The sequence below is a fragment of the Leptosomus discolor genome, chromosome 4 (genome assembly GCF_034619465.1).
Source record: "Leptosomus discolor isolate bLepDis1 chromosome 4, bLepDis1.hap2, whole genome shotgun sequence".
Classification (NCBI taxonomy): Eukaryota; Metazoa; Chordata; class Aves; order Leptosomiformes; family Leptosomidae; genus Leptosomus; species Leptosomus discolor.
In genome coordinates this window covers 10250738-10276267 of record NC_141394.1, presented here as the reverse complement: position 1 = coordinate 10276267, position 25530 = coordinate 10250738, and the positions used below count along the sequence as shown (strand labels likewise).

The following is a 25530-nucleotide window of genomic DNA, read 5'->3' as shown; positions in this document are numbered from 1 at the left end:
TTTATGATTTGACCTTCATTCTACAAGTATCTAGCTAGCAACACTGGCCTTAGTGGTAACTCCATCAAAGAAAATCTGCATCCTCTCTCTAGGAAGAGTTTTTTACTCCCTGCCTAATCCAGTTTTGCATGTTTTGTAAAAATTAACATCTCCTGGTTTTTGGAAAGTGTTGCAATACACCAACATGTTTCTTCTTGGGGCCAGTTTTTCATTACTATGCCTCAGAGTTCTGCATTAATAAATAAACAAATCTAATGAGGTTTTACTCATAGTGAAGTGTGTTAAGTATGTGGGGGCAGGCAATGCTCACCTGACCCACCTTGTGGTGAGGTGTGTGTCGGGGCCCATGTTGCGTATTTCTCTACAGAAAACATGTCTCTGAATTTAGAGTTTGCCCTATAGAAACTGTAGTGGAGAGGAGGTGTATCCATTAGCCTGGGTCTTTGGCAGTGGGTTGTTGCTGGATGCCACTCTGCAACAGGAAGGAAAATTAGGCTGATCTCCAGGTTTGCTGCTTTACTGGTATTAACTTACTTTTTGCCCCAACAGTGCAGCTACAAGTAAGGATTACGATGTGCAAAGATTGACTGGGCCTGCAGAAGACTAAAATTAATACTAGTGTAGAGGGGCTTAAAAGGGAGAGGATGTATTTACAGATCTCATTGCCAGCTGGGTTTATGCTTGTGTTTTCTGTGCGTTTGATTGTGTTGTGCACTGCAGCACGGCACACAGTGGACCAGCTCTGGATGTGTCCGGTGCTCCTGTGCCCACGGGAAGGTGAACTGCACCCCCACGGCCTGCCCAGCCCTCGTTTGTGGACAAGGGGAGCTGCAATACACTGCTCAGGGAGCCTGCTGTCCCAAATGTGTGGGCCGTGGCAGTGAGTATTGCATGTGGATGGGGCACTGTCTGGCTTCATTGATCTGAGCAGTAGGGCGCTGGAAATCTCCTTTTAGTCCCAAATCTGGAAAGCTTTTCTTTTCTTGTTCAGTTCTATTGGGAAGACACTGGCATCAAGTGTATCTCTAAATTCTCTTTCTGTCCTGCTACCATATTTACATTTTTGACGGCTTCACCCATGGGGCAAGAGGAAGTGATAAGCTTTAAGCAGTGAGCAGATGTGCCTAATGTGTCCTTAATTTGGAGATTAAAATCTGGAAAAAAAGATGCAGATACTTCCTATGTACTGCGGGTACCTTTGGCACTTACAGACTTGAACTGCAAGTTCCAAAAATGCCTAAGCTATTGGATGCCTCTTCTCATAGAAGTCCAGCGGGAGAAGTGCATCCAGAGCTTTAATTCACAGGTCTAAAGCCCTTGAAAACTGGTGGAATTGATACTGTCATTACCTGCTTTGACAAACCAGAATTGTGAATTCCAAGATGCACAAAATCTGTGTTTTAATTATGGGTAATGGAAAGAGATTAAAGGGCATTGGAAAACCCATTGTTTTCATATCTCTTAGAGCCTTGCTCCTTTGACGGACACTTGTTCCAGGAGGGTGAGGACTGGCGCCTTGGTCGGTGCTCCAAATGTGTCTGCAGGGACGGCGCGACTCAGTGCTTCACAGCTTCCTGCCAGCCTCTGCTGTGCAGCCAGGTCAGGACCCATCAGCCGTCTGGGGACGTCACTCATGACTGTCGTCTTTCCCTTGGCAGGGTCCATTTCTCTTGCAGTTGTACAAATTAGCTGGCAGATCTTCTGTGTGACAAGTGGGTGATTTGGAAAAGGGAATTTTGATGTGTGGAAGTGATGTGAAGTGATGGTTAAGTCTGTCACATGCCATCTGTCTCTTCCTTAATATCTTCTTTCCCCACCATTTTACTCTTCTTATGTTTTTCCTGGGTATTTGAGCACAAATACTGTCTAAAGAAACTGCTTTTTGCTTTACACTAAAAAAAAATCTGTAGGGTTGATCAGGAAATGTTTTTATTTCTGTGAGGGAGGGAATGAAAACACAAGATTTTTAATGGGTGTTTGTCTTCACAAATTTCAGCGTTTGGTTTGCAGGTCTGCTTTACTTTTTTTTTTTTTTTTTTTTTTTTTACAAGAGGTCTAGAAATACAGTTGAAAGTAGTCAAATGTGGATGAAATTCCCCTTTTGACTTAAAGAGTTTAGAAAGACAAGAGAGCTTCAGCTAAAAGAAAAGTCTCAGAGCACTATTCCTTAGGTGTGCTTGTGTTCAGAAATCAACAAACGCAGTAAGATGAGTTAGGCAAGCTCAAGTAATGGTTTCAGTTGAGAGAACTGGGATGTTTCTGTCCCCAAGGTCTTTGCTGTGGAAAAATGATGAGACCTTAGCACTTACGCAGTGATCAACGAAAACACTACAAGATTATATACGGTGTTAACACAGGGGTTAGTAAAGGCAGCAAACTAGACTCCATACTCCACTCTCTATACAAGTGACTCAATTTTTTGAATTCTTGTTGTTACATTGGAAGTGCTTAAGGGTGTGACTACACTCGTTAGATTTCTTTTCATTGGGCCCATTGTACTGGTTTTCTTGGGCACCTTGGTGTACTCCTTTACAACGGCATGCCATGCTGAGGAAATGCAGGAACTGGCTTCCTGGAAATGCCTCTTTCTGACCTTGACTTTATGTTTTAGGGGCTGCCGTTCCTCAAATATTTTTTAATCTATTACTGTGCGCCAATGGTGAATCCAGAAGCTCCCTTGAAATGTGTGCTCTGGCTGAGCACACTTCCCTGTAGCACCGAGAAAAACAAAAGCAGTAGTCATAAACTTTTTTTCCTGTTGATGCTCACCCAGCTTTTTATTACTGGACCAGATGTTTGCGCAATTACCACTTTGGGGTTTTTTGATAGAAGTAAAGCCCGCCTGTTTCTGTGCATGCTAATTGTGTTTTGGTTTGTCCTGCTCAGTTAGTACCCATTGTACTGTGCATGAAAACAAACTTATGCCTGCTTTAGATTCCTGCTTTCCCACTCCAAATGGACTGATGTTAGCTGCTGACTGACTGCACTAATGTTAATCAGCTAATCATTAGGATTTAATTTGTGGAAACAGAAACGACTGTCTTGTTGCTGTGATGTATCTGAGAATAATCAGCTGACAGCATTCAAGTTAATGCAGCAGAAAGCAAATTCTGATAGAGTTCCAGATATTTCCTACCAAGGTGCCCGGTGGAAGGGACGTTAGCAGGATTTGCAGGAATCCTGTTCTGCTCTCAATCATACCTAACATTTTCTTGCGTGTGCTTTTATCTGTGTCACTTTCTTCATTCTCCACTGTCTGTCAAAAGCATAAATTCTCCTAGTATTAAACTCTCATCATCCATCTTCCAGATAACTGTGCCCTTCCCTGGGTGATGAGGAAGAAGAAATTCAAAAATGCTTGTTGAATGCAGAGGTGCACCTGAATGTACCCCCACATATCCCACCAAAATCCACAAAAGAGTTCTTTTAACTCTGCTGGGAAATCTATCGTTGATAACTTTTATACAATCTTCCACTCTTCCTTTGAAAGCTAGTGATTTGACTAACAAAGCAGATGAGGTAACAGTGCTTGGCATTTCTACACTACTTTCAGTCCACAAGTCAGTCTTTCGGTCACCCTGATGTGGCTGGAGGAAGGTGCTTGTGAACAATACTGTTCCAAATGGATGTATGTGAAATTGTAGGAGGGAATTCCAGACACATTTTGGGTGGATGGAGTTGAGCCATGCAGGAACTGTTATATTGATGTGAAGTGCCAACGTATTCCAATGTGATTTAAATCAGTCATGAAAAAATTTAAATTAGGATAATCCAGTTTTAAGCGTGACAGTACGGACAGTTATGATGTATGGATTTAACTAAAACAGTGCAAATGCCTGAGAGGTGGCGAGTGTAAATCACACATTCAAAGCCTCAAAACGTGGCACCAGCAGGAAAAAACCCTTTTCTGTCCTCCATCTCATGCTTTATTGTGCTTCTCTACATAGCTTTATATATTTATATATATATTTTTTTCTCTATCTGTATACCTGAGTATATGTACTTTATCATGTGTGTGTCTGTCTGTCTTCATCTGCATCTGTATACCTATCTGTGCATTTCAACCCCAATAGCCACCCAAAGAAGCCCAGAAAATGAGATGAAGGAAGTATCTTTCTTTCTGGCTTTCTACACTGATCTCATGCTGTGAGGACTGCCTCCATACATTGGAGCCAAAAGGAAGCCCTGAGTGACCATGGGTTATCGCACAGATACTACATGCCTGGAATTCCAGGCGGTGATGCTGAGCCCCATGTTAACTGTTCCTGCTCTTACTTTACTTGTCTTTGCTGCTTTCTTTTTAGGATGAAGCTATGGTTATGTCTCCTGGAAAATGCTGCCCAGAATGTGTTCCAAAGCCCTGCTCGGTGTCAGGAAGAGTGTACCAGGTAACCTTTGACGAGCCACACCAAAAGGCAGTTGTTCACAAGTTCTGGCACATCTCTCTTTCCCTTCTCCCTGACATCTGACTTTCTGCCAGCACTGATAGCTTAGTACAACCGTTGCTTTTTTTCTTCCTGGAAAGCCAGAAGAGTTGAAAGAAATTAGAACTAGATAAGAATTTGCTGGCAAGCAGAAAGGAACTTTGCAAGGTGAAGCAGATTAAGCACTTTCTTTTCACACTTTTTTGAAGGAGGAAAGCAGAAAGCACTGGTGAAGGTCAAAGTTTTTATAGCTTTCATTGTATCATCTGGAATTAATTTAATGCATTATTTACTGAATGTGGGACTTTATGTTAATGATTTTTTTTTTTGCTAATAATAGTAGTTAAGACCTCACCAATGTCGCTGGCTGGCAGTTAATGAGAAACACACACCACAGTGTCATCTAGACCTCATACCTCTTCTTCCTGTTTGCTGAGCCTACAGAGATAAGCATTTTTTAAGAAAAGTTGTTACCAGATACAGACATGCAGAAGGAGCCATCATACTCCATAAGCAGCACAGATTTCTGGAAAGAATTTGGTTATTTATGAGGAGCATTTAACAATCGTATACATGTTCTTGTTGAACAGCATGGCGAACAGTGGAAAAAAAATACCTGCACTGCATGCGCATGTCACAGAGGAGAAGTCAGATGTCTGAGAGAGACCTGTGACTCTGTTACCTGTGAGAAGGTAGTTGAAAATCATTCACCTCTGATACCCTGGCTGCACACATGACTCTGCCTGTGCCAGTGGGTTCGGACAGTCTTGTGCAACGGTTGCTGGTTTTTTGTAGGGAGAGAACAAAGTGCAGCGTCCTGGGAAGTGCTGTGAGGAGTGTGTGTCTTCCAAGGGACACTGCTTGTATGATGGCACTATCAGATACCACAGGGAGATGTGGAATAGTACTCGCTGTGACTTCTGCATGTGTGACGAAGGGCAAGTCACTTGCCAGGAAGCAGAGTGTGCCAAAGTGGAGTGTGCCAAGGTAAGAAGGGTTTTCTTCTTTCAAGTCATATCTGTCAAGTCTTGTGATTTATTTTTTTTTCCCTCCCTTTATCTTTTTTCTCAACTGGCATCTTGAGACGCTTGGAGAACCTGCCCTTCTCTCAGGGCTTGGTTTGTGCAATTACCTTGAAAACACTTCACAGGAAAGGAGAGTAAACTGTGGATTTTCCATTCAAGTTTGACTGCTCAGTGGGCTTGCATTGTGAAGCAAGCCAGTGTGAATCAGTGACTAATTTAACTTGGATTCCCTCCCGCACTGTTGTCTGCCTGCTGTAATAGGGGCTCAGACACTTAGAGGTTTCAGCAACCTCTGGCTTTGCCAGGAGCAGAATGTAGGGAGAGACATACAGGTCAGAGATAGTTAAAAGCTTAAGAAATGTTCCTTTTATCTTCATTCTGTATGCTACAGTGGGCTTCAGTAAGGTAGTTGGATATGGAAGTTGGTGTTGCACTTTTCCGTGGAGTTTTTTCTGTGCCATTCTTAGAAGTGAAGCTGGTAAGATATTTTTATTCCCAGTTAATTCCGAAATTAACCAACCCCAGGTTGTCTTATATTTGCTCTATAGTGGATGTGCAAAATGCATTAGATAGGGTTGAATGCTCCACAAACAGACACACGCACACATACAAATACATTTTGAATTGCCTTTTTGCAGTGGGATAAGACCTCTGTCGTTTGTCACAGCATCTGTTTTTAATTGGTGGGCTAGTATCTGCTTTATACCTATTACTCCACAGTATCAGTGAAGAGAAGGGCAGGAATTGTAGCCCTCTGAGTTTTCTCTCTCAGTGGCAATGCTTTTCTGGTGACCCTGCCTGTGTGCTAAATCTTGAGTAGCAGCACCTTGTGTTGTGTCTGAAGTCCAGCCAAAATCTGGACATAATGAAATCACTAGATTAGAGTGTTTTAATGAGTGTTGAAAAAAGTGAGAATCCACACATGGGGTCCCAAATGGTGATCATGCAGAGAGGATGTATCTAGGAATAAAAGCGTATGCTTGTTCATCTGAGATTGTGCCTTTTAAATAGCACTGAGTGTGGGACCCAGCCTCTTGTCACTGGTGTAGTACTGCTGATGATCCTCTGGCCTTAAGCTGCATGGAGAGATTTTGCTGGGTGGAAAGTCATGATTGTCATAAAATCTTGTGCACTTGCATCTGTTTCACTCAGCTTCCTGCGTGCTTATGGCTGTAAATTGGATCATTTACACTAATGATAATGGCATGCTGTCATGGCTCAGTAGGGAGAATTGCTTAATATTCATGCTCCTATCTTGGGTACTGACAAAGAATCCATTATTCAGAAAAGGCAGGGATATTTTACAGAACAATAGCTGGAGGAGTTAACATGTAGGGTTCAAAACTGGGGGGTTCAAAAGTGTGCAGCACTATCACTCACACAGCAATTTTTCAAACTCAGAGTCTCACAAGTAACCACCCGTTTAAAAGCCCGAGCATCTAAAGAAGTGGTATTATTTGTCAGAGTATGAACCTCTGCAATTTTGAATTGAATGAAATGTGGTTGGTAGGAGGACAGAAGGAGGAAGACACTGTCCTTTGTTGTAGACAAGAGTTACGGTCCCACTTGATAAAGGATATTTGCCCAAGGTTTTATTATTCTGCATGGCTTCCCTTAAGATAAACTAGCTTCCTCAAGTCATGTTCAGTCATAGTTTACCTCAGTTGTACAAGGTGCACGTTAATTAATTACAATAAAATATTTATTCAAAAAGCAAATGAAATTTTTTTTTTCCTTTGCTTTTTCCTTTTTGAGTCACAGGTCTGTTTTTTAGGCACCTGCATCAATAAATCAGAGCTGATGTGAAGCTAGGAGCATTTGGCTTCATCTCTTCATTAAGGCACTATTAAGTTTCTGGTCACATCATCCTGTTTAAAGTGTAATGAGGCCACAGATACGAACTGCAAATCCTAGACAGCTCGATGTAGTATAGCAGCATTACGTGAGGGTAGGGTAGAGGTTTAGCTTATAAACCCTTTCAAACAAACCTGTTCAGCGACTGACAAATGAAAGTGTTTGTGGTGATTCTGACCTAATCTTCAAAAAGCCATTTTCAGCAAGTTACTGATGAGCTAGGAATACAAGTTCTGTGGCAGGCTGGGTTAGCTATGGATGCTGAAGTGGACGCGGTCAACCAAAACCACTCAGACTGTCAGAGCAGCAAATAATCCTGCTGGAGCACTTGCCAGCAGCCCAACTAAGTAAGCACACTCATGACAAGGTTCAGAGGAGACAGAGTCGTGGATGCTAGCAGGGGTTGCTGCAGCCTACCTGAGTAGGCTGGTGATGAGAGCCCTAGAAACCACAGGCTCAGTAAGATAGAGCTTGCAGGGTGCTGGGTGGCTACCATACAGCCAGCAAGCTGCACAAGTCTCTCTGATATTTAGAAGAAATGGAGGTAGGGGGTTGAGAGTTCTGGATGGTGCATGTGGATGTAGGTGTGTACGTGTTTGAGAGAGATTGCAGAAAACTGTTTGTTCTCTTTTCTGCCTCCCAGCCCATCACTGCCTTTTAGCGTTCTGAACCTGGAATATGATGAATCTCTCTTCAGCAAAGCCACAAGTTATCTCACATAGCCTCTCCCTTTTCTGAGTCTTGGCAGAGCAGCATGGTTGCATTTTTTTGGCTAGGTGAGCCACGTTCCCTGGCTAGTTGTTCTTGGTTTTCCTATAGTGTGTGTTTATGTATGTGGGTGGGGATGTGGGCAGGGATGGGAGACTTTACAGTACATAGTAGCGACATGAGTGCAGCCACTGCCGATGGCATTTTGGAGTAATGATTTAAAAGCAAAAATGGATAGAACCAGCAGAGAGAGATTTAGGCTGTGTGTGGTCCTCGATGACTAGGAACTGTACGGTTTCTCCTGCCTTACCCACTCTCAGAAATGCACAAGGGTTGCCAGAGTGTGGCCCGGCTTAGTTGTTCTGCTTTGGTGAAACTAACAGTGACCGGTGCTGGTATTGCCCTGTCTATGTCTAAAGAAATTCACGTACACAAATCGGTGAGTGTGCCAGTGTGGCACAGTGGAAAATATCCTGGAGTGACTGCTGGGACAGGTGCCCGGTTGGTGTAAGTCAGCAAAGCTATTTGATAAACTTGGTGCTCAGGTGAATTTTGTGAGCCATCAGAAGAAAGCAGCAATGTGCTGAAATGGAAACCAGCGTGAGCTGTGTGATTTCATTGGGTGTGTGAGCCTCTCACAAACGTTTAATGAAAAGTTGTGACTTCTCTGTCACAAGATTACTTGTGGTAATTCCTGATTACTTATAATCAGCCTGGTTGCAAAGTTAGGAAAATTATGCCCACTGAGATTTGGGATGGGTATTAACACTGACATTTAATGAGCGTAGAATAAACGAGTGCTCAGTGCAGATTGCCACCAAATCTAATTTAGTCATTCATTTGTAACTTGTTAATAGTAGTGGATTTGTAGACATATGTCTGTTTTCTGATTAGTATGTATTACCCTGCCTATGTTTGCGGTGCATGAGAATCTGGTCCAAAGCTTCTCAGCTCAGGCAATCAAAGCTATTTCTTTTGAGCTGTGTCCTGGTTCCCTAGGACAGAGTCTCCCTCTTTTTCTAATATTCAGCTTCCACTTGGGCACAAAAAGTTGTGATGAATTAGGGCGCTTTCTTCCCTTCTCCTGCTGCTAAATTCTTATCTTCAAACCGAAGTTTTTTAAGTGGATTCTGTGGAATTGTATGGTTGTGACAAAGAACAGGCTTTTTCCATCTGGGATAAATGGAGCATGTGCTTTGAAATTCTCTTGGGGAAAAAAGCAGAACATTCAAAATGAAGGTAAGCTTTTATGCATTGAAATCTTGACAGTGGTCCAGTAAAATCCTGGTGATCCACAGTAAAAATATGGCATTCCTGTTCTCTGTCCTTGCAGTGGATTATACTAGGGGGGTCTTTCTCTGCGGGGTTTAGGGATGAAGTAATGGCCTTATCGCTGAATTCCCTGGCCTTCTCTGAGGTTTGTTCTGCAACTACATTTTTCAAACTGTGCCTACAGAGATGAACTAGGATAGAGAGAAGATAAGGTGAAATTAGATATTGAAGATCGCATTCCAGGGCAAGAGCTGTTCTGCCTCTGCATTCCACAGTATTTTTGGTGGTGCTGATTCAGTTTGAATTGCTGAGACCTTTCTCTTCACAGGGTGAAGAATTAATTCACTTAGATGGAAAGTGCTGTCCTGAATGTATTTCAAGTAGTAGTTACTGTGTTTACAAAGAACATACCAAAGCTGTGAGTATCCTGGTACTTTGGAGCACGTAATAGTGTGTTCTGCTCATAAAGGTTTGGAGGTATTGGCTCTCCCTTTCCAGTTCTGAGAAGGATATTATTTGCAAATGTAACAGAAGAATAATCCATTAATATTGCCTGCAGATTGCTTTTACAATTCACAGAATGCACTTGTTTATAACGTGTGCATTGCTGCAGAGTTTAAGTTTGCCTTGCTTTCCTTTGTACAGTATAATCAATCATCTCCCTTTAATATTTAATATATATACTCACAGGTTTCCTGCACATCTCATGGACTTAAAGATGCCTGACTTTAATCCTATAAACTAGAGGCTACATAGCTAGGGCAACGTAGAGCTTTCTACCTATGTTTCCCACTGATCATAATTTTTACTGCAACAGGAGTCCATTATTTTGTGACTATTTTCAGGGAACTTTCCTTCTGAAGTTAAATAGAAAGGAAACATTAAATATCTTGGTTTAAACACACCAGTAATGGACTTTTCATTGCTCTGACAGATGAAGACTGGAGATAATCGCTGCTGTTTGCCAACAGATGTGTGAAATGGGACGTTTAATACTGTTTTGGGTTTTTTTAATGCTAATACTTCCCTTTCCTTCCTTGAGTCTCTCTCTCTGACCCCAGAGAGGTAAAACACAGTAAGGTGTCAGGTTTATTCTGGTTTGTGTTTTATCCCTTTTGAGAGAGGAACTGGCACAAAAGCTTCATGGGCATTTAAAATGCTTGCTCTCTCTTTTCTGCCTTTTGACTTCCTCACCAAGGATGCAGATCGCAGGAGGAGAACAGTGGGTGCAAGGTCTCTCCCCTCCATTGCCTGGTAAAAGTAGATGGGTGCCAGGTGCAGTGGGTACTTTTGAAGAAAGCCGGTGATACCTCTTCATCTCTGTGGTGTTTCGGCCAGTCCTCGGTGATGGAATACAAGGCAATAGAAGAGAGGAGGAGAGGAAATAAAATGCTGTGAAGGTTAGAAATAGATTTAAAGTGTGACAAAAAGTCACTGTGCAAAGACATAGATTCAGACAGAGGACAGATTACGGGTGTCTATCTGTTCAGATACAGAAAAGATTCAAGCACTTGTTACTGGGCTGTGAAAAAGAAGTGGACAAGTGAGGCAGCAAAATTTGGAGACAGGAGAAAATGCTTTGAGTCAAAGAAAATGAAAGGAGGTGAAGAAGTAGAAAGGACTTCCCGCTAACTGAAAAACACCTCACTTCAGAGGGAGTGCTGAGAATTAATGTGTTCAGGTGATCACGGGCCAAGGACTCTTCTTGGTAGGTGCTTTGCAGGCTGCCTTATTCTGGAAGGGCAAAGAAGGCAAGAGGATAGAGGCATGCAGTCCCACGTTGGCAGGCCTCAGTGCTGAAACAGTCCCAGAAATGTTTAGTTTACTACTAGCCCTGCTGTAGCCTTGCGGTTTACCCGGCAGTTTCCATGCGTGGCCAAACCGCTTTGTGCAAAGGCCCTCGTTCGCTGCTGATGCTGACCCTTGGGTGTTTCTTGTGCAGAACGGAGAGAAATGGCAAGAAGGGCCGTGCGGAGAATGCGAATGCCGGGACGCGGAGGTGACCTGCTTCCAGCGCTCCTGCCCACCCTGCCCGCTGGGCAGCCTGGCCGTGGAGGCGAAGGGTGACTGCTGCCCGCACTGCGAGCCAGGTACAGCCCCAGGGGCGATCGTTGCTTATCGTCACTCCCGTTGGGTGCGAGGGCACGAGGGCTGTTCTGGCATCCCTGCGGCCCTCACTTCCCCAGTACCGGTCTGATACCTGCGTTGGATTTTAACTTGTCTTTCGGTTGCTAATTAACTTGTATCCATATAATTTAATTAAGGTTCTCAGAGAGGTTTAGGGCTCCATGCAAAGGCTCCCACTGACTTCCCCTGGTTTAAATGATAGCTTTCTTTTGGCAGAAGAGTTTCTACTTAGGGTTGGTGTTATGGAAGTGTTTTGTCCTTTTCTTTTTTTCTCCAACATGAGTTTTGTGAGGCAGGGGACTGCTCCTTTCTGAATCCTAGCATGGATTTTGGATTTTATGGGCTCCTGATTATTTCTTGGGAGTGGGATGAAGAAAGAACCTGCTTCCATTGTTATGCCACAAGTTCACCTGGGCCTGAATGGCTGCCAGTTAGTAATTGTTTGGAAAGATTAGGATAGCCTTAACTTACATGTTAATTTTTCATATAAATTCCTTTTTCCCCAGGATATTGTCATTCTCCTTGCTTTACATTTCATAGTTGGTAGGCTTTAGCTATGGTTTGCTAATTTTTCATGTTGGTAGCTCTTTCTTGTTACATTCATATAACTTTGGTTTTATCGGAGTGCTCCAGTTAATGTTTTATCTCAGTAAAAAGAAAGTAGCTTCACAGTTTAATTATGCTGTCATTTGCAAGAGTGTCTTGGCACATTTGCCATATTAACGTTTTAAAGCTTGTTATTTACTGCATGCTAATAAAAATGCAAAGCACTACAAATTGAAAAGTGAGGAAAATGGGTTTTGAACAGTTCAGATAAAATTGTCCTGGATTTTCAAAAGGGAAGAGCATCTGCACAGGCTCCAGAGCAGGGGACAGATTATAAAGTACTCTCAGCACCCCTCTGTGCTTCTTCTTACCAGGAAGTGCCACTGTGTACTGGTTACCCTTGAAAATGTGGCCTCTTCATTTAGCTTCCATTTTGAAAAATACAGGCTTTGAAGTCATGGTATTGGATATACAGAGCCAAACTTGGATTTTTGTGTCCTAAAAGGTAAATGGAAACTTCCTTTACCGAAGCCTGCTGTTTTCCTTCTGTCCTTTTCTCTTTTGCATTGAAGAGAATGAGAAACAAATGCAAAATCCAGCCTGCAGCGGTTCAATCTGTGAGCCCAGAGCATCAGTTTCTAACGCATCTGCTTCGTTAAAGCCAGTAAAAATTTATTGCTGCTTCTCACAGATGTGCTGGGGGAAACCAGCAGAGAAAACCCATTCATTCTCAGCCAGTGTAAAACATATAGCCCTAAGCATCACTGTATTTATGTTAAAACCAGCAAATAGGCCCTCTCACTGAGAACATTCGGGTTGAAGCAGAGGGAATTTTTTCGTACCTAGAGAAAAATGGTCCATTCTGTACCTCTCCAGGTAGTTAGTTCATTGTCAGACTGGAAGGATGGGGCTACATATACCTTTGGAAAGTTGTTGAAAAGAAATGCATAGAGGCAGAGCCTCCTATTCATTCCTCCCATTTATCACTGTGGATTCATTGTTATCTTAACTGTATGCCTTCTGTAGCTCTTCATTCCTGATTCTTTCCTTAGGTGCATCTCCCTGGAAACTTGCAGGTTATTTAGCATAAATGAAGGAGAGTTTTCAGTATTGGGATCGTTTTTGCTGACTTGTCGGGAAGGAACAGACAGCTTTTCTTCCAGCAAGCAAAAGTAGCTCAGTAGTAAAGCAAAAGTAGTCCTTGGTCTCTGCAGAGAGAGCAGCCATGCCCTTTGAGAAAATAGCTGTGGTCGGGAAACGCTTGCTACTGTGCTGTGACATAAAGCTTTTGACTGGAGGGGGAGCGCTCTGCCACCTGTACTCTGAGCTGATGTGGACACAGTCTTGACTTATTGCAGAGTTTAACTGAAGGAAGCTCAAATTCAGGTTGATTCAGGCCATTAATCCCTGATGACTTATGATTTTTGCTCATGAGAAACCATGTGGACGATGAATGTCCTTTTTGTCAATAGCCTAGAAAATCCAAGTCTGTGTAATAGTTGCTAGAATACAGCAATATAATATTTAGCCCCTTTGATGCAATCTTGTGAAAAAAAGCACTCCAAAACTAACACACCTTGAACCACCAACAGAACTATGTAACGAATTTTCCTTTGATTTTGGAGTATGCATTGTTTTGTGCCTTCCTGATTGAAAACGCTGCTGACGGTTTTTACCTTTCTGTCTTTCCTTTGTGCCAGTTGAGTGCCACCCGGACTGTTTGACCTGCTCTCAGTCCTTTGATCACTGTAACGCCTGCCGAGACGCAAGGAGGCGACTTCAGAATGGGCGCTGTGTGGAGACATGTGAATTGGGCTTCTACCAGGATGGGGGGACTTGCTTAGGTAATTTCTGCAAGGGGTTATACCCTGTCAGATGACTTCTCTTCTCTGTGGCTTGCTGTGCTTTTGTTTGTAGGATCCCGCAGGCTTATTATTATAAAGAGATTGCGGGCTTTGTTTGGAAAAGTATTCCGGCACATACTGAGTAGTAGCAATGGGCTTAGGGCTTCAGGAGGTTTCAGGTGGAAGCTCCTGAAAAATGCAAATTCTCGAACTCTTTTGCCAAAATGAAGTTTTTCTCCTTTCATCAGACCAGGGGAGTCTTGCTGCTTCAGGACAGTTGGGATTAATGCATCTTTCTTCCCTATTCTTTCTCTTGGAAGCCTGCAATGAAACATGCTCAGCCTGTACCAATGGATTTGAGTGCTCCTCATGCCAGACAGCCCTGCTAATGAAGAACAGGCAGTGTGTGACTTCGTGTGGGAAGGGCTACTTTCAGGATCAGCTCCTCTGCACAGGTAACTCAAAGCAAAAAAAAGACTGCAACGCTTTGTGACAGCAAAACAGCAGACAAAAGCTGTATCCGAGCTATTAGATACACTCTCTGTTGAGGGATCTGCTGTTGACATAGGTGTTAATGTTCACCCTAGAGTAAAGGAAGGACTGAACAGAGGAACTAAGTCGTAACAGTGTAAAATTGATTAGTGGTTGGGGAAATACTCATTAAAATTCCTTGGTGGATCAGTTCTGTTGGTCTGAAACTCTCTGCTTTTGAACACTGCATTTTTTCACCACTGTCCTCTTTCAATTCAGAATTTTCTTTTGGAAATGTGACTGTGTTTTTTGTGGTGTTAAGGATACAAAGCAGGATGTATGCACTAATTTTACTAAGGCTATAACACCTTAAGCCATGCCTGGCAATCTGATCCGTGGGGGTTTTCTTTGAGTTCACTGCAGACTAACTGCAGCTGCTAATGCCAGACCTTTCAGGAGATGGTACTTTGAGGTGCGTAGAAAATTGCTTGGAGGGATCGGGGATTGAGAGAACTCAGAAAAGCCCAGGGAAAATACTGGAAATGTTTTTTGCTTTGTTTTGCCATTCATTTGTTTCATATAGTGCACTCTTCCTGAAAGTTGATAGGACTAACTGCTCTCAGGCAGCATATTAGAAAATAAATTAGTAATTCTATAAGACACTGAGATGCGTCTAAATCCTGTATCTTAGTAATTGGCAATATTGAGACTAAGATCACGAAGTTACAGCTTTCTCTTTGGTAGAAGTACCATAGTGATCTTATGAGCTTCCCCTGCTCCTTTGAAATATTTGTACTTTTCCCAAACTGTAAGGCAGCTGCTTTTTCATCCTGACACTTTAATTGTCTTCTCTAAAGTTAACGCTTTTCTCCTCTTGATGTTGGCCTTTTTAGAAGCCTTCTAATTATTTCTGCAGCTCTAATTCAGCAAAGGGGTGGAGCACATGCTTAACTTCTTGCACCATCTCTTTAATTTCTTTGGAACTAGCCCTCCTGCTTAAATGCACACTTAGGACTTTTGGCAGATTTCAGGGGAAAGCACTTTAGATTCTAAGTCCAGCTTCCTTTTCTGAAGTGGTTTGCCTTGAAGAGCTGACCATTGTTTCAAGTTTCGGAAGTCTGAACAACCTCTCTCCACCGGCAGTGACTACAGACTAGGGCCCCATTGTGCATGTATAAATGGAAAAGAGAGTCCAAAAGAATTTATAGACTTAAGTATCAAATAATCTTCTACTTCATTTGGTTTTATTTTACCATTTCCTTTCCACCTGCTCCTCGTGTTTTAATTGGCAGTGCCCATGTACTGCAGAAGTGGTAGGGAAAGGCTAATGTTTCATTTTATTACTGGTTTGTAGATTACTGATTGTACATTCCATCCAAATTTGCAGTCACGCATGCTTGTAGCTGAAAGTTGCTGGGAAAATTTGTTCCTATTTCCTCAAGGGAATTAAACCAATTTGCTTTAGTTCTGCCTGGCTGCATTTTCTGCATAAAGTCAAACCAGTCTTAAATTTCAGATACGGTCTACAATTCATTGCCATTCACTCTTTCTTTGTATCCTCTTTATTTGTACAAATCTCTAATCTGATTGTCCACATGAGCCTTAGACTGTTCAGAAATATTTTTCTCATAATGGTTTTAACATCTACAATAAGCGTGTTCCAAAATCACAAAAAGGATGAACTAGACTGTGTTAATTGCTATAGTTGCAGTAAACTCCCTCTTGAGGAATTGGTTCTGGAGATGAAAAAGACCTATAAGACCAGGTTTCTCACTCCATCCTATTGTTGAAACACTGTTGTCTGCGTTGTAATAAAACACAACGGATTAGTCTTTTGTTCATGTTTTGTAACATCTGGTCTATTGAATCTATTTTGAATTTTGGAGTACAGTTGTTTGATCTCTGCCCTGCTTTAACCTTACACCAGGGTTGTTTCCTGACCCCGTCCCTCAACCTGCTTCTGTAAAGTATGAAAGCCATTAAGAGAAAGTAAATTTGAGAATAAAAGGCAATGGGTTCAGTTATGTAGCAGTGTATGTAAAGATCACGGATCAGTTTGTATCAGGCTTAGAGCAGAGTGGTAGATGGAAGTCTCCCTTGTCCGAAATAGGCTGTGGAAACAGTTAAGAAACTCCCCACCAAAGGCAAAGCAAAGGGAAGCAAAAACAAAGCATGTCTGCCTGATAGAACAGAAGGGCTTGAAGGACTTGCAGTGTTCAGCGCTCTCACTGCATTTTTCTGACTTAATTATTTATGTTTTCAAGATTATTCAAAAGCCGAGACAGAACTCGAGTGTTTCTGCTTTGATCTCCCAGAACGCGGATGTTGAAATGTATAACTTGACGCTAACAGACCCGGCTCGCTCTGTAGTAAAGCACTTAGATTTTTATTCACGACCTGTTGTTTTTCTGTGCCTTATCTGGCTGTGGAGGCTCACCTTGAGGATAAACGACCGAACATGTCTAAGCTGAGCTTGCCCAGCTCACGGTGAGGAGGGCAGGTTGGAGGTGGTTAATGGTACCGTGTGGCACAAAGCGGTCGGACCCCATCTGTGCTTTCCCACAGCCAAGCAGTGACTTCTCACTGCGTGCTTGCTGGGATGCCATTTGAATTAGCCTTCCTGCCGTCGTCAAACCTAGGAATGTTATACCTCCACCGATGCAGATAAGAGACAGTTTGGTGAGTGGATCTTTAATTGATTCTCTGACTTCTGGTCAGTCATGAAAGAACAGAAACATCACTTTGCAGGACCTCTCATCTTCTAAAAGCCTGGGCTTGTGTCACTTCTGTATGACTCCTACATTACACCCCTGCAACTCCTGAGTAACAGAGCAGACAAAAAGAGCCGTTGGCTCAGAAGCTACTGGAGCAATCTTGCTTTAACAAACAAGCGAGACCCTGGAAGTTTCATCTGTTTAACATTGATTTTCTGGAAAGACATGTTACTGCAGCTTAATGAATACCATCGTGTCAGCTGAGGCAGAGTAATTGCACATCCTATTGCAGCCGGAAGGTCAACTGTATTCTTTTGAACATCTTCCCTTCAGCAGCAGTGTCTGGTTAAGCTGCAGGGTCTTGCATGTACGTCCAGTATCCACACCGAAGGGAGGCAGCAATGCTAAATGGCCCCTACAAATCTGAACTGAAAACAGCCAGGAAGGGTGAAAACCGTTTCCTGATGATGCAGTCACTTCTGTTGATTTATTTTTACACAACCGCTTAGTTGCTGTAGGCAAAGATGTTTTAGCTGACAGTGGCTCATTGAACGCTTCCATTTTTTCCCCTGCTTCACCAGCTTCCCCTGTGGAGTTGGTGACTGGCTGTTTGGGCAAGGAGCAGCTGTTGAGTCTGGCGGTGGTCCAGTGCTGAAAGAGCCCAAGCTTGTGCAGGCACGGTGTGCATGAGTGTGTATAAACACAGGGCAGGAAAGGTTGGGGCTACTGTTCCAGCTGCATGAACCCAGGTCCTACACATTGGGGGTCCATTCCTTGCAAAGCCAGCTGCGGTTGTACCACCTGATGGCATGAGACTGGAGATGTTGGCTGGAATTTAGTAGCTGCTGGACTTGTGACAAAAAAGTCCTCAAGACATGTGAAAATAAATTGCCTGGTGCCTGTCGCTGCAAGCACGAGAAGTGAAGGATTGTATCTGTAGGAGCATGAATCAGGCTGTGCGTGTTTGTCATCTGGAGACTGGCGGCTGGTAACTGCTGGAGGCGCTTGCCACCTTGCATACAGAAACGGCTGTGTCAGAGGAGTCCAAGGACCCTGTTCCCAGGCAGGGCTGGCATAGCAGAGCTAGTGATTGGAGCAGCGCATCAGAGCTGTGTCTCTTGCTGCAAGCATTCCACCTGAGGAAATTGTTACTGATCCTATAGTTTGAGTTGTTCGCACTGCTCCCAAATGCTAAATGTGGCTGTCTTGCTAAAAATCAGGCTGTGTTCTTTCTCCTTTCCTTCCTTTCTTCCAAACTCTGCTACTTAGTTCCCCTCCCTTTCTGTCTCAAAGAAACCGTTTGGGCCTGTAGCTTGGAGTCCAGAGGATCTGTTTGAATCAGTTTGCCAAATTCACTGCAGCTTCTCAGAAGGTCTGATGACCTCTGGTAGGTTGTGCTTCATCTTTACTTTTCTCACTGTAGCCTTTCCATAGCTGACATACCACAGAAGTCATCCCCCATCTAGGAAGACATGCAATTTTAACACAACAGCTGCCTCACTAGAAGACTTGAAAGCAGCTGTGATACCCAGGAGTGGATTTGCAGGATCTTTGCAAAGGGCAAGTGAGAGACAACTGGGAACTGGAGAGAGGGAGTGAAGTAAGAGCTTAATCTCCTCCAGCCTGCAGACTGTGCTGGTTTATATCATTCCCTGGCTTGAGTCCAGATATTACAGGTTTCCCCACCAAGCACTGGGAGTACTCTTAGCCCACGTTGTCTAAAACACCCTTTCTTCTTGTCTCACTCCCTTTCTTGGTCGCTGTGTTTAGAGTAACATTTGTGGTGAGTTTTTTGGGGCAGCAGAGAACGGGGGAGCAGGCTGGGCTGGCCTGTCTGCTGCGCTGGTAGCCCTATGTGTCCGTAGAAAGGCTTAGGACAGCCAGAGCCAGAAGGGAAGGCGAGCTGGCAAAGAGCGTTGTTTTGCACTGCACGTAGCTGTGGACAGTGGTGGTGGTGACAAAAACCAAGCAGAATGGCCGTGCGCAGGCTGTGGCAGAGAGGCAATGCTGCTGGGCACCAGAGAGGAGCCTGGGATGTGGGTCTGGCCTTGCCAAAGACCTTTCCAGTATAGGTTTGTTTATGGTAGACTTAACATCCAGCAAAATACATGGTGCTGGTGAGAGGTGAAGACGTTACTTTGACCTACACAGAGGGACAGCTTGAGGCAGCTGCTTGAGAGAAGAGACTGAGGTGAGGATGTGCTTGGGAGCACTTGCTCTAGTGCGAGCAGCAGACGGTACACGGTAGGAGCCAAAGCACATTTGCTCAACTGACCTGGCTTTCATCGAAACCGCATTTTTAATACAGCTGTATGCAAGGCTGCCTGTTTGAAAACAGAATCTGGAGACCAGCCTGCCTGGAGAGAAAAGTGGAAAGGAGCAGCATCTCCAGAGGGGACCTGAGAACTTTGCAAATAACCGAGTATGTTCAGATGTGTCGACATATTGAGGCAGGTTAACAGCAAGGGGGTCAAGCTGTGCAGTGGGAAGTCTATAATTAGAGGGTCCGGGTCCTGATGCCCACTCTTTCAAAAAGATGTTGAAACTTCAAGTGAGCTCAGAGAGGACCAAAAAGCTCATGGCTGAAAGGTGAAGTGAGGACGTTTCAGTACTGAGGAATTTACAGCATGAACTCATATTCTGCAGTTAACTTTCAAGTGTAGACGTGCCCTGAGAATCATCCAAGCTGGAAAGAGCTGCAGCTTTTTATCAGCAAGGGAAATTATCGACCGGAGCAGAAAAGTGTGGACAATCTTTACCTCGGGCTGGGATGCTTGGTATTCATTGTGTTGTGATTCAGCTGCAATTAGGTGCGCTTGATAGTGGTGACGGCACTTGCTGTAAGAGTTGTGGGATGATCCTTTTGGGTACAGGATGTCCAGCATCTTTGTGAGGCACTGCTCATGTAGGAGTGTTTAGGAACTAGAAGAGCCACAGCATTCTGGAGAGATCAGGAATAAGGTTTGGCGGGGGCAGGGGAGAAGATGCAGGAAGGTGAGAAGGGTGAAAGCAAATAGGCAATAGAAGATGATGAGAAAAGGGAAAATAAACAAAGCTGGAAGTGTGGGAAAGGAACATCCCGAATGTCAAAGGACCATGTGCTGGGCATGAACTCAAATGTCCTGTGTCTTGGTCCCCTAAACACTCCCTGTTCTAACCCCATGCGTGTCACGTCACATCTCTGTGTTTCAGTTCCCTGTGGATGAGATGGAGATGATAACACTTCCCTGCCTTGGGGAGCGGTGAGATCTACTAAGATGGAGTGTTCATCTTATGCTGTGCAGTGTGACTCATATATAAGCACCAACATAGATTCTCCATCTCGTTAATTTACAAACCAAAGAGGAGCTATGGCCTCAGGCAGACAGAAGAAGCATGGAAACCATGTGAAACAGGAGAGAGATGGGAGTAGTGGTGATCACTGTTTTGCTCTCTGGATTGCAAACCTTTTCACTCTCACCTGTTATTAGAGAGAGCGTGAAGTGTCTCTCACTTAGGGAGTTTGTTTTGGCAGGAAGGTGTTTACTTTTGTCACTGTCCTATATGTAAATGTACTCTTAGTTATGTGGATGAGCTGCTGCTCTGGCCACTGGTTCCTTCATTACACTGAGACTACTCGCAGATGAGTTTTTCTTGGGTGGCTGCAACTTTAGATGTGTTTGTGGATACAGGGCAAATATCAAAAAGTTATTTTTTCTCCCACCGGCCGTAGTCTGGGAGCACAAGCATGTACCTGCCTTATTGTGAAAAAATAAATTTAAGAACATCTTTGGAACATATTTGGGTGTAATCAAGGAAAAAAATCTAATAGCTAGAAGAACTGTAATTTGCACAGTTCCTGGAAGCATTGGCAGCACAGGATTTAACATGAGTCTGCGTCACAGAGTTCATAAACAGTAGCCACAGTGGCCTGAATTTCCCCCACAGCTGAACTTGTACAGTTTCGAATAAGGTGACTTGTTCAACAGCTGCTTTGCGAGGCAGGACTGATCTCCATACAGTTACTAGTTCAGTTGTAAGATGTCATCATGCTTGAGGATCACTGCCTATGTGTTCCTGTACCTAGATGCCGCAGATGAGACATTTATACTGCCTGCATTGCAGGAATGCGATATACTCCAGGAATATCTGAAACGTTACTGTGTCCCAGCCATGATAAGTGGCTCACCCAGAGAGAAAAGTAGCTGGTATCTCAACTCAGTGGGGGAATGCCCCTTCTTTTCTGCTGCCAGCATCAAGGAAAAGATATACTGTGCCCGCCGTACTAGACCTGGGACCAGCTGCCCACCTTTCCCCAGGAATTACTCAGTCTGAGCACGTGAGGATTTCTCCCAGGCCTGACGAGATGGGCCAACGGCCAGGAGTCAGTGTCCTGGAAGGGCAGGAGGAGTTGTTTCTAGAAGGAGGCTGTCTTGGTTTTAATTTTGCAGGATCTTAATAGCAGCCCTGCTGTCTACTTCTGTGTTTGTACACAGAGCTGAGTTAATGTCAGTAGTCACTGCAAGGATCTGATTGCAGGCCTGTTGTTTAAGTAGTGTGTGATGGGATCTCTTCCCGTTTCCCTTTGTGCTTGTACAGCCCCTAGCACCAGGATGAACAGGACTTAACAGTGTTACCAACACTCCTCCTAGTCTGGTTACAGCTACAGAAACTGCTCTGATGTATACTGCGTGTCATATTGCACGGAAAAAATGAAGCTGTAAATTGTACCCCTGAGATGGCTTGCGTGAAAGATACGTAAGAGCAGCAGTGGTTTTTTGTTTGCCTTTTCTGAAGCAGTGAATTTAAGGAACAAAACTGCAAAAAAAATTATTTACTGCAAACTCTTCATTATAAAGAGATGATTGGAAGTTGATTGTTAATCCTGCACCTTTCTTTCCTGCAGCTTGTCACGAGTCCTGTTCCTCATGCTGGGGTGCTGCTGAGAACAATTGTTTGTCCTGCAAAGACAGATCACGCGTGCTGAAAGCAGGGCTCTGCGTGGCCAGCTGTGGCCAGGGATTTTATACAAAGGATGGAATCTGCCATGGTAAATACCCATTTTCTTCCTCCAATTGCAAGAAGTCTGAGAAATGCTCTGCAAAAAAGGAATCAATATTTCATTTAGCTGTGCAGCAGCTGTGATTTTATTCACGTCTAAGAAGCCAGATGCACCTTGTGCATAAGTATCAGATGAGGAAAGCTGCTGTTTGTTTGTAAGATTATTAATTCATTTAAGCTAATCAGATGCTGAAAGGTTTAAGGTTTTTTCCCTCGGTGAACAGCTTGAAAGCCTAACTGCAGCGTTTCTGAGGGCTTGACGAATCCATTTGTCTGCGGAAAGAAAAATGGCCTTTGCCAGCAGGTTGCTGTAAATTTGATTATAATTCAGCATCACAGTAACTAATACCTGCACAACAGATGAGACTTGGGAGCTGGGTAGGTTTGCTGAGAAAGGGGGAAGAGATGGCTGGAGGGAATTAAAAGCCCTTAGTCAAACAGAGCACGGAGGGGAAAAAAATGTCAAATAAATAAAGAATCTAAAATTTGCCATGACCATTCAGGTCAAGTCTGGGTTTCTGCTGACAGCCACCATCAGCTGCTTTGAAGGACTTTCCAGCACAGTCAGTAGAAATGATGCAGGGGTTGTCTGTCTTCATGCAGGTCTGTCTGAGGCTCAGCTAGCTAGAGAGGCCTTAAAACCTGGAGTGTGTTGACAAAATTGTTGCTGTTCTGGCCACTTCTGAAGGAATTTCACTTTGACCAAGTTCCCCTTCAGTTTGGTTGGTGTCTATACCAGTAAATGTTACTCACCTGTGTTTTGAAGTGTGCAGGCTTGAAATCTTACGTCTGTAGCTGAAAATCATTGAAGCTCAGAAGGAAATACAGCTTAGATGCAGCTTGGCCATAATTTTTATTTTTGTTGCCAGTGATTTCTCAAAACTGCATAGCTGTTCCTCACAGCCTTCAGGATTCAGGCCTTTCATCTTCTACCAAAAACATGCATTTTGATACCCAACTGGAGAGCTGTAATCTGTTTTAAAGGGAGGCTGTCTGACTGGTGAAAAGAAACAGAAATTGATGAAGTAAAATGCTTGGCACTTCTGAATGTACAGCAGCAGTAGTGCTACTGACTTTGGGGAAGCCAGAATTTCATAGTGCTCTTAGATAACAGGTCCATTAACTTCAGAACTAACTGCCTGGGAGAATATAGACCACAGGAATTCATAAGAAACATTAGCATGCTTGATTTTAGATACATTTTCACACTTAAATTTTGACTTCAAGAAAAGGGGGAGGAGGGGAAATTAGAATTTATATGATCGATTTTCACCCACCTTTTACTTCCTGAACAGTCTGATAACTGATGCTTCTTGTACAAAGATAGGTAAAGATTTATGAGATAGTTTTCCTACATTAAATCGTTCAGAAGGATGCTTCCTGTTCACAGACTGTTGGTGAACAGGCAAAACATACTACATTAACTGGACGGGGTGGAGGGAGTGCTCGTGTAGACCCATTTCTGGTATTTGTACTTACTCAGAGTTGTAGACGGGATACAGGTCAGTGAATACCTGTTTGCACTCACACGTCTACTTCTGTGAATGTCACTGCTTGTTCTAGGGAAGTGCGAAAGGTTACTTGTGCTGGAGAGGAATGTTCAAAGATGCATTTCGGACAAAGGAAGGACAAGGCATGGTTTGGCTTGCTTTATTTTGTCTGTGTGGCCAAGCTGATGGCTCTGTTGTTCTGCTTATTGAGTACCTTTCATTAATGAGCTGTCCTCTTTGGCAGCTTGTGACCAGTTCTGTGAAACGTGCTATTCAGACCAACCCAGGTGTTTGACCTGTGCTTCAGATAAGTTGTTACATGACGGGAAGTGCATTTCAGAATGCCCGGACGGATATTTCCCAAGTAGCAATGGAAGATGCAGAGGTAAGAGGCATATTTGCATGACCTTTTCTAAGGCTCTCGAGGCACCCTCCGCATGTTGTCGTCTTTTCCCCAGATGTTTACCTGTGGGGAGGGAATGTTAAGTGTGAGTGGGAACAGGGAATTTGATTTTTTGTTTTCTTTGGTTCACTTGTGATAGATTGTTTCAGATAACCTCTTTGCCTTGCGAAGCGTATTAAGGCACGCTGAGATACGTACTCAAAACACTGTGTGAGTGAGAGTTATTACTGTTAGTAGTTATTAATAAATGGGCACTTCTGCTCTCATTAGTTCACATAGCTGAATATCATGCCAGCTGGGAGTTCTCATTGTTGGCTGGAGGAGGCTGTAGTCAGCAACACCACTCTCAATGAGAAAAAAATGGGATATTTCAGTTCTGTGTTCTCTGTTTCTTTATCAGCTTGTCATGACTCGTGCTCCACATGTGAGGGACCTCTGGCCACTCACTGCACCTCTTGTTCCTTTCCTCTGGCATTGCGCTGGGGCCAGTGCCTGCAGGGCTGTGGAGAGGGTTTTTACCAGGATCACGATGTCTGCAAGGGTAAGTTCTTGCTTGGAGTAAGTTCCCCAGCTGCTGTAAACCAGTGTATCTGACTTTTGTCTCTGGCTGTGTTCGGAGTACCCAGCTACAATGCCAGTCCTTTATCCTGTGCTGAACTGGTCAATGAGTGATTCTTGTGTTCACCTTCTGATTGTTTTCTGCTTTGAGAAAAAGCATATTTTCTCAAATACTTTCTGCGTTCACACCCTCAGGATTTAGTGATCTTGGGGACTTTTTTTTTCTCTATACTGTTGAATTTAACATACATTGCTTGCAAGTTTTTCTTGACATGAGTTAAGAGGTGGATGAAATTCTGCACACACCTAGTAAATTTGCTAAGACTGAGGTCATTTTTGCAGCAATGGAAAACCTGAAAATTCAGAAGATGCATTTATGCTTTCTATGAGCTCTTCAGACTGTCATTTCTTGCTGTCTCTCCTAGTGAGATTGTGTTCACCGTTGCGGTTCCAGAAATTAAAGGAAAATTGACTGCCTGTGGCACGGTACTGCAGTTTTTTCCCAACGTTATCTGTTCATCGACTTTATTCAAGAAAAGAGCTGTTATTTGGGGGTGGGGGGAAGGGTGTCGAAGTATTTCTCTAAAACCCTTGTTCCTTATAGAAAATACAGCACCATGCCTGTTTATGGAACAGATTTCTTAGCTTGTGAGTTGCTGCAAAGCATACGCTCTTTGCTAGCTCTTTGAGTATCACACTGTCCACAGCAATACAAAACTGGAAAGAGGGATGAACAGGAGCATCCCAACCAGTGTTTTCTCCCCTTTCTCTCTCACGTTTAGGATCAATTGCCCAGGTTGCTGGGCTTTGTCCTTCTCTCTGAGAAAGCTGTCCTCAGAGCTGCGGCTCTGACTGCTCTCTTGACCTGTGCACAGGTTGCCACCCATCCTGCCGCACCTGCGTTGGCCCGGGGGCCTCTCACTGCCTGCAGTGTAGGGCACCAGAGGACATTCTGCAGCCTCACCAGCCTGTGGAAGGAGCTCTACATGGCCTTTGCCTCTCTCGCTGCCAAGCCCAGTTCTACATGGATAGCACAGGAGTCTGCAGACGTGAG

The 25530-nt window shown here is 43.7% G+C and overlaps 1 protein-coding gene across 1 annotated transcript in view; it reads left to right on the top strand.

Moving 5' to 3' along the window:
- FRAS1 (Fraser extracellular matrix complex subunit 1) overlaps positions 1-25530 on the top strand; it is a 139859-nt gene that overhangs the window by 35826 nt on the left and 78503 nt on the right. The window contains exons 5-17 of the mRNA XM_086464383.1: positions 721-880; positions 1466-1599; positions 4305-4388; positions 5015-5116; positions 5220-5411; positions 9612-9701; positions 11226-11373; positions 13657-13800; positions 14121-14255; positions 21871-22014; positions 23760-23900; positions 24319-24459; positions 25352-25525. Coding sequence (XP_086320509.1) covers positions 721-880; positions 1466-1599; positions 4305-4388; positions 5015-5116; positions 5220-5411; positions 9612-9701; positions 11226-11373; positions 13657-13800; positions 14121-14255; positions 21871-22014; positions 23760-23900; positions 24319-24459; positions 25352-25525 — 1789 coding nt within the window. The remainder of the gene's footprint in view (positions 1-720; positions 881-1465; positions 1600-4304; positions 4389-5014; positions 5117-5219; positions 5412-9611; positions 9702-11225; positions 11374-13656; positions 13801-14120; positions 14256-21870; positions 22015-23759; positions 23901-24318; positions 24460-25351; positions 25526-25530) is intronic.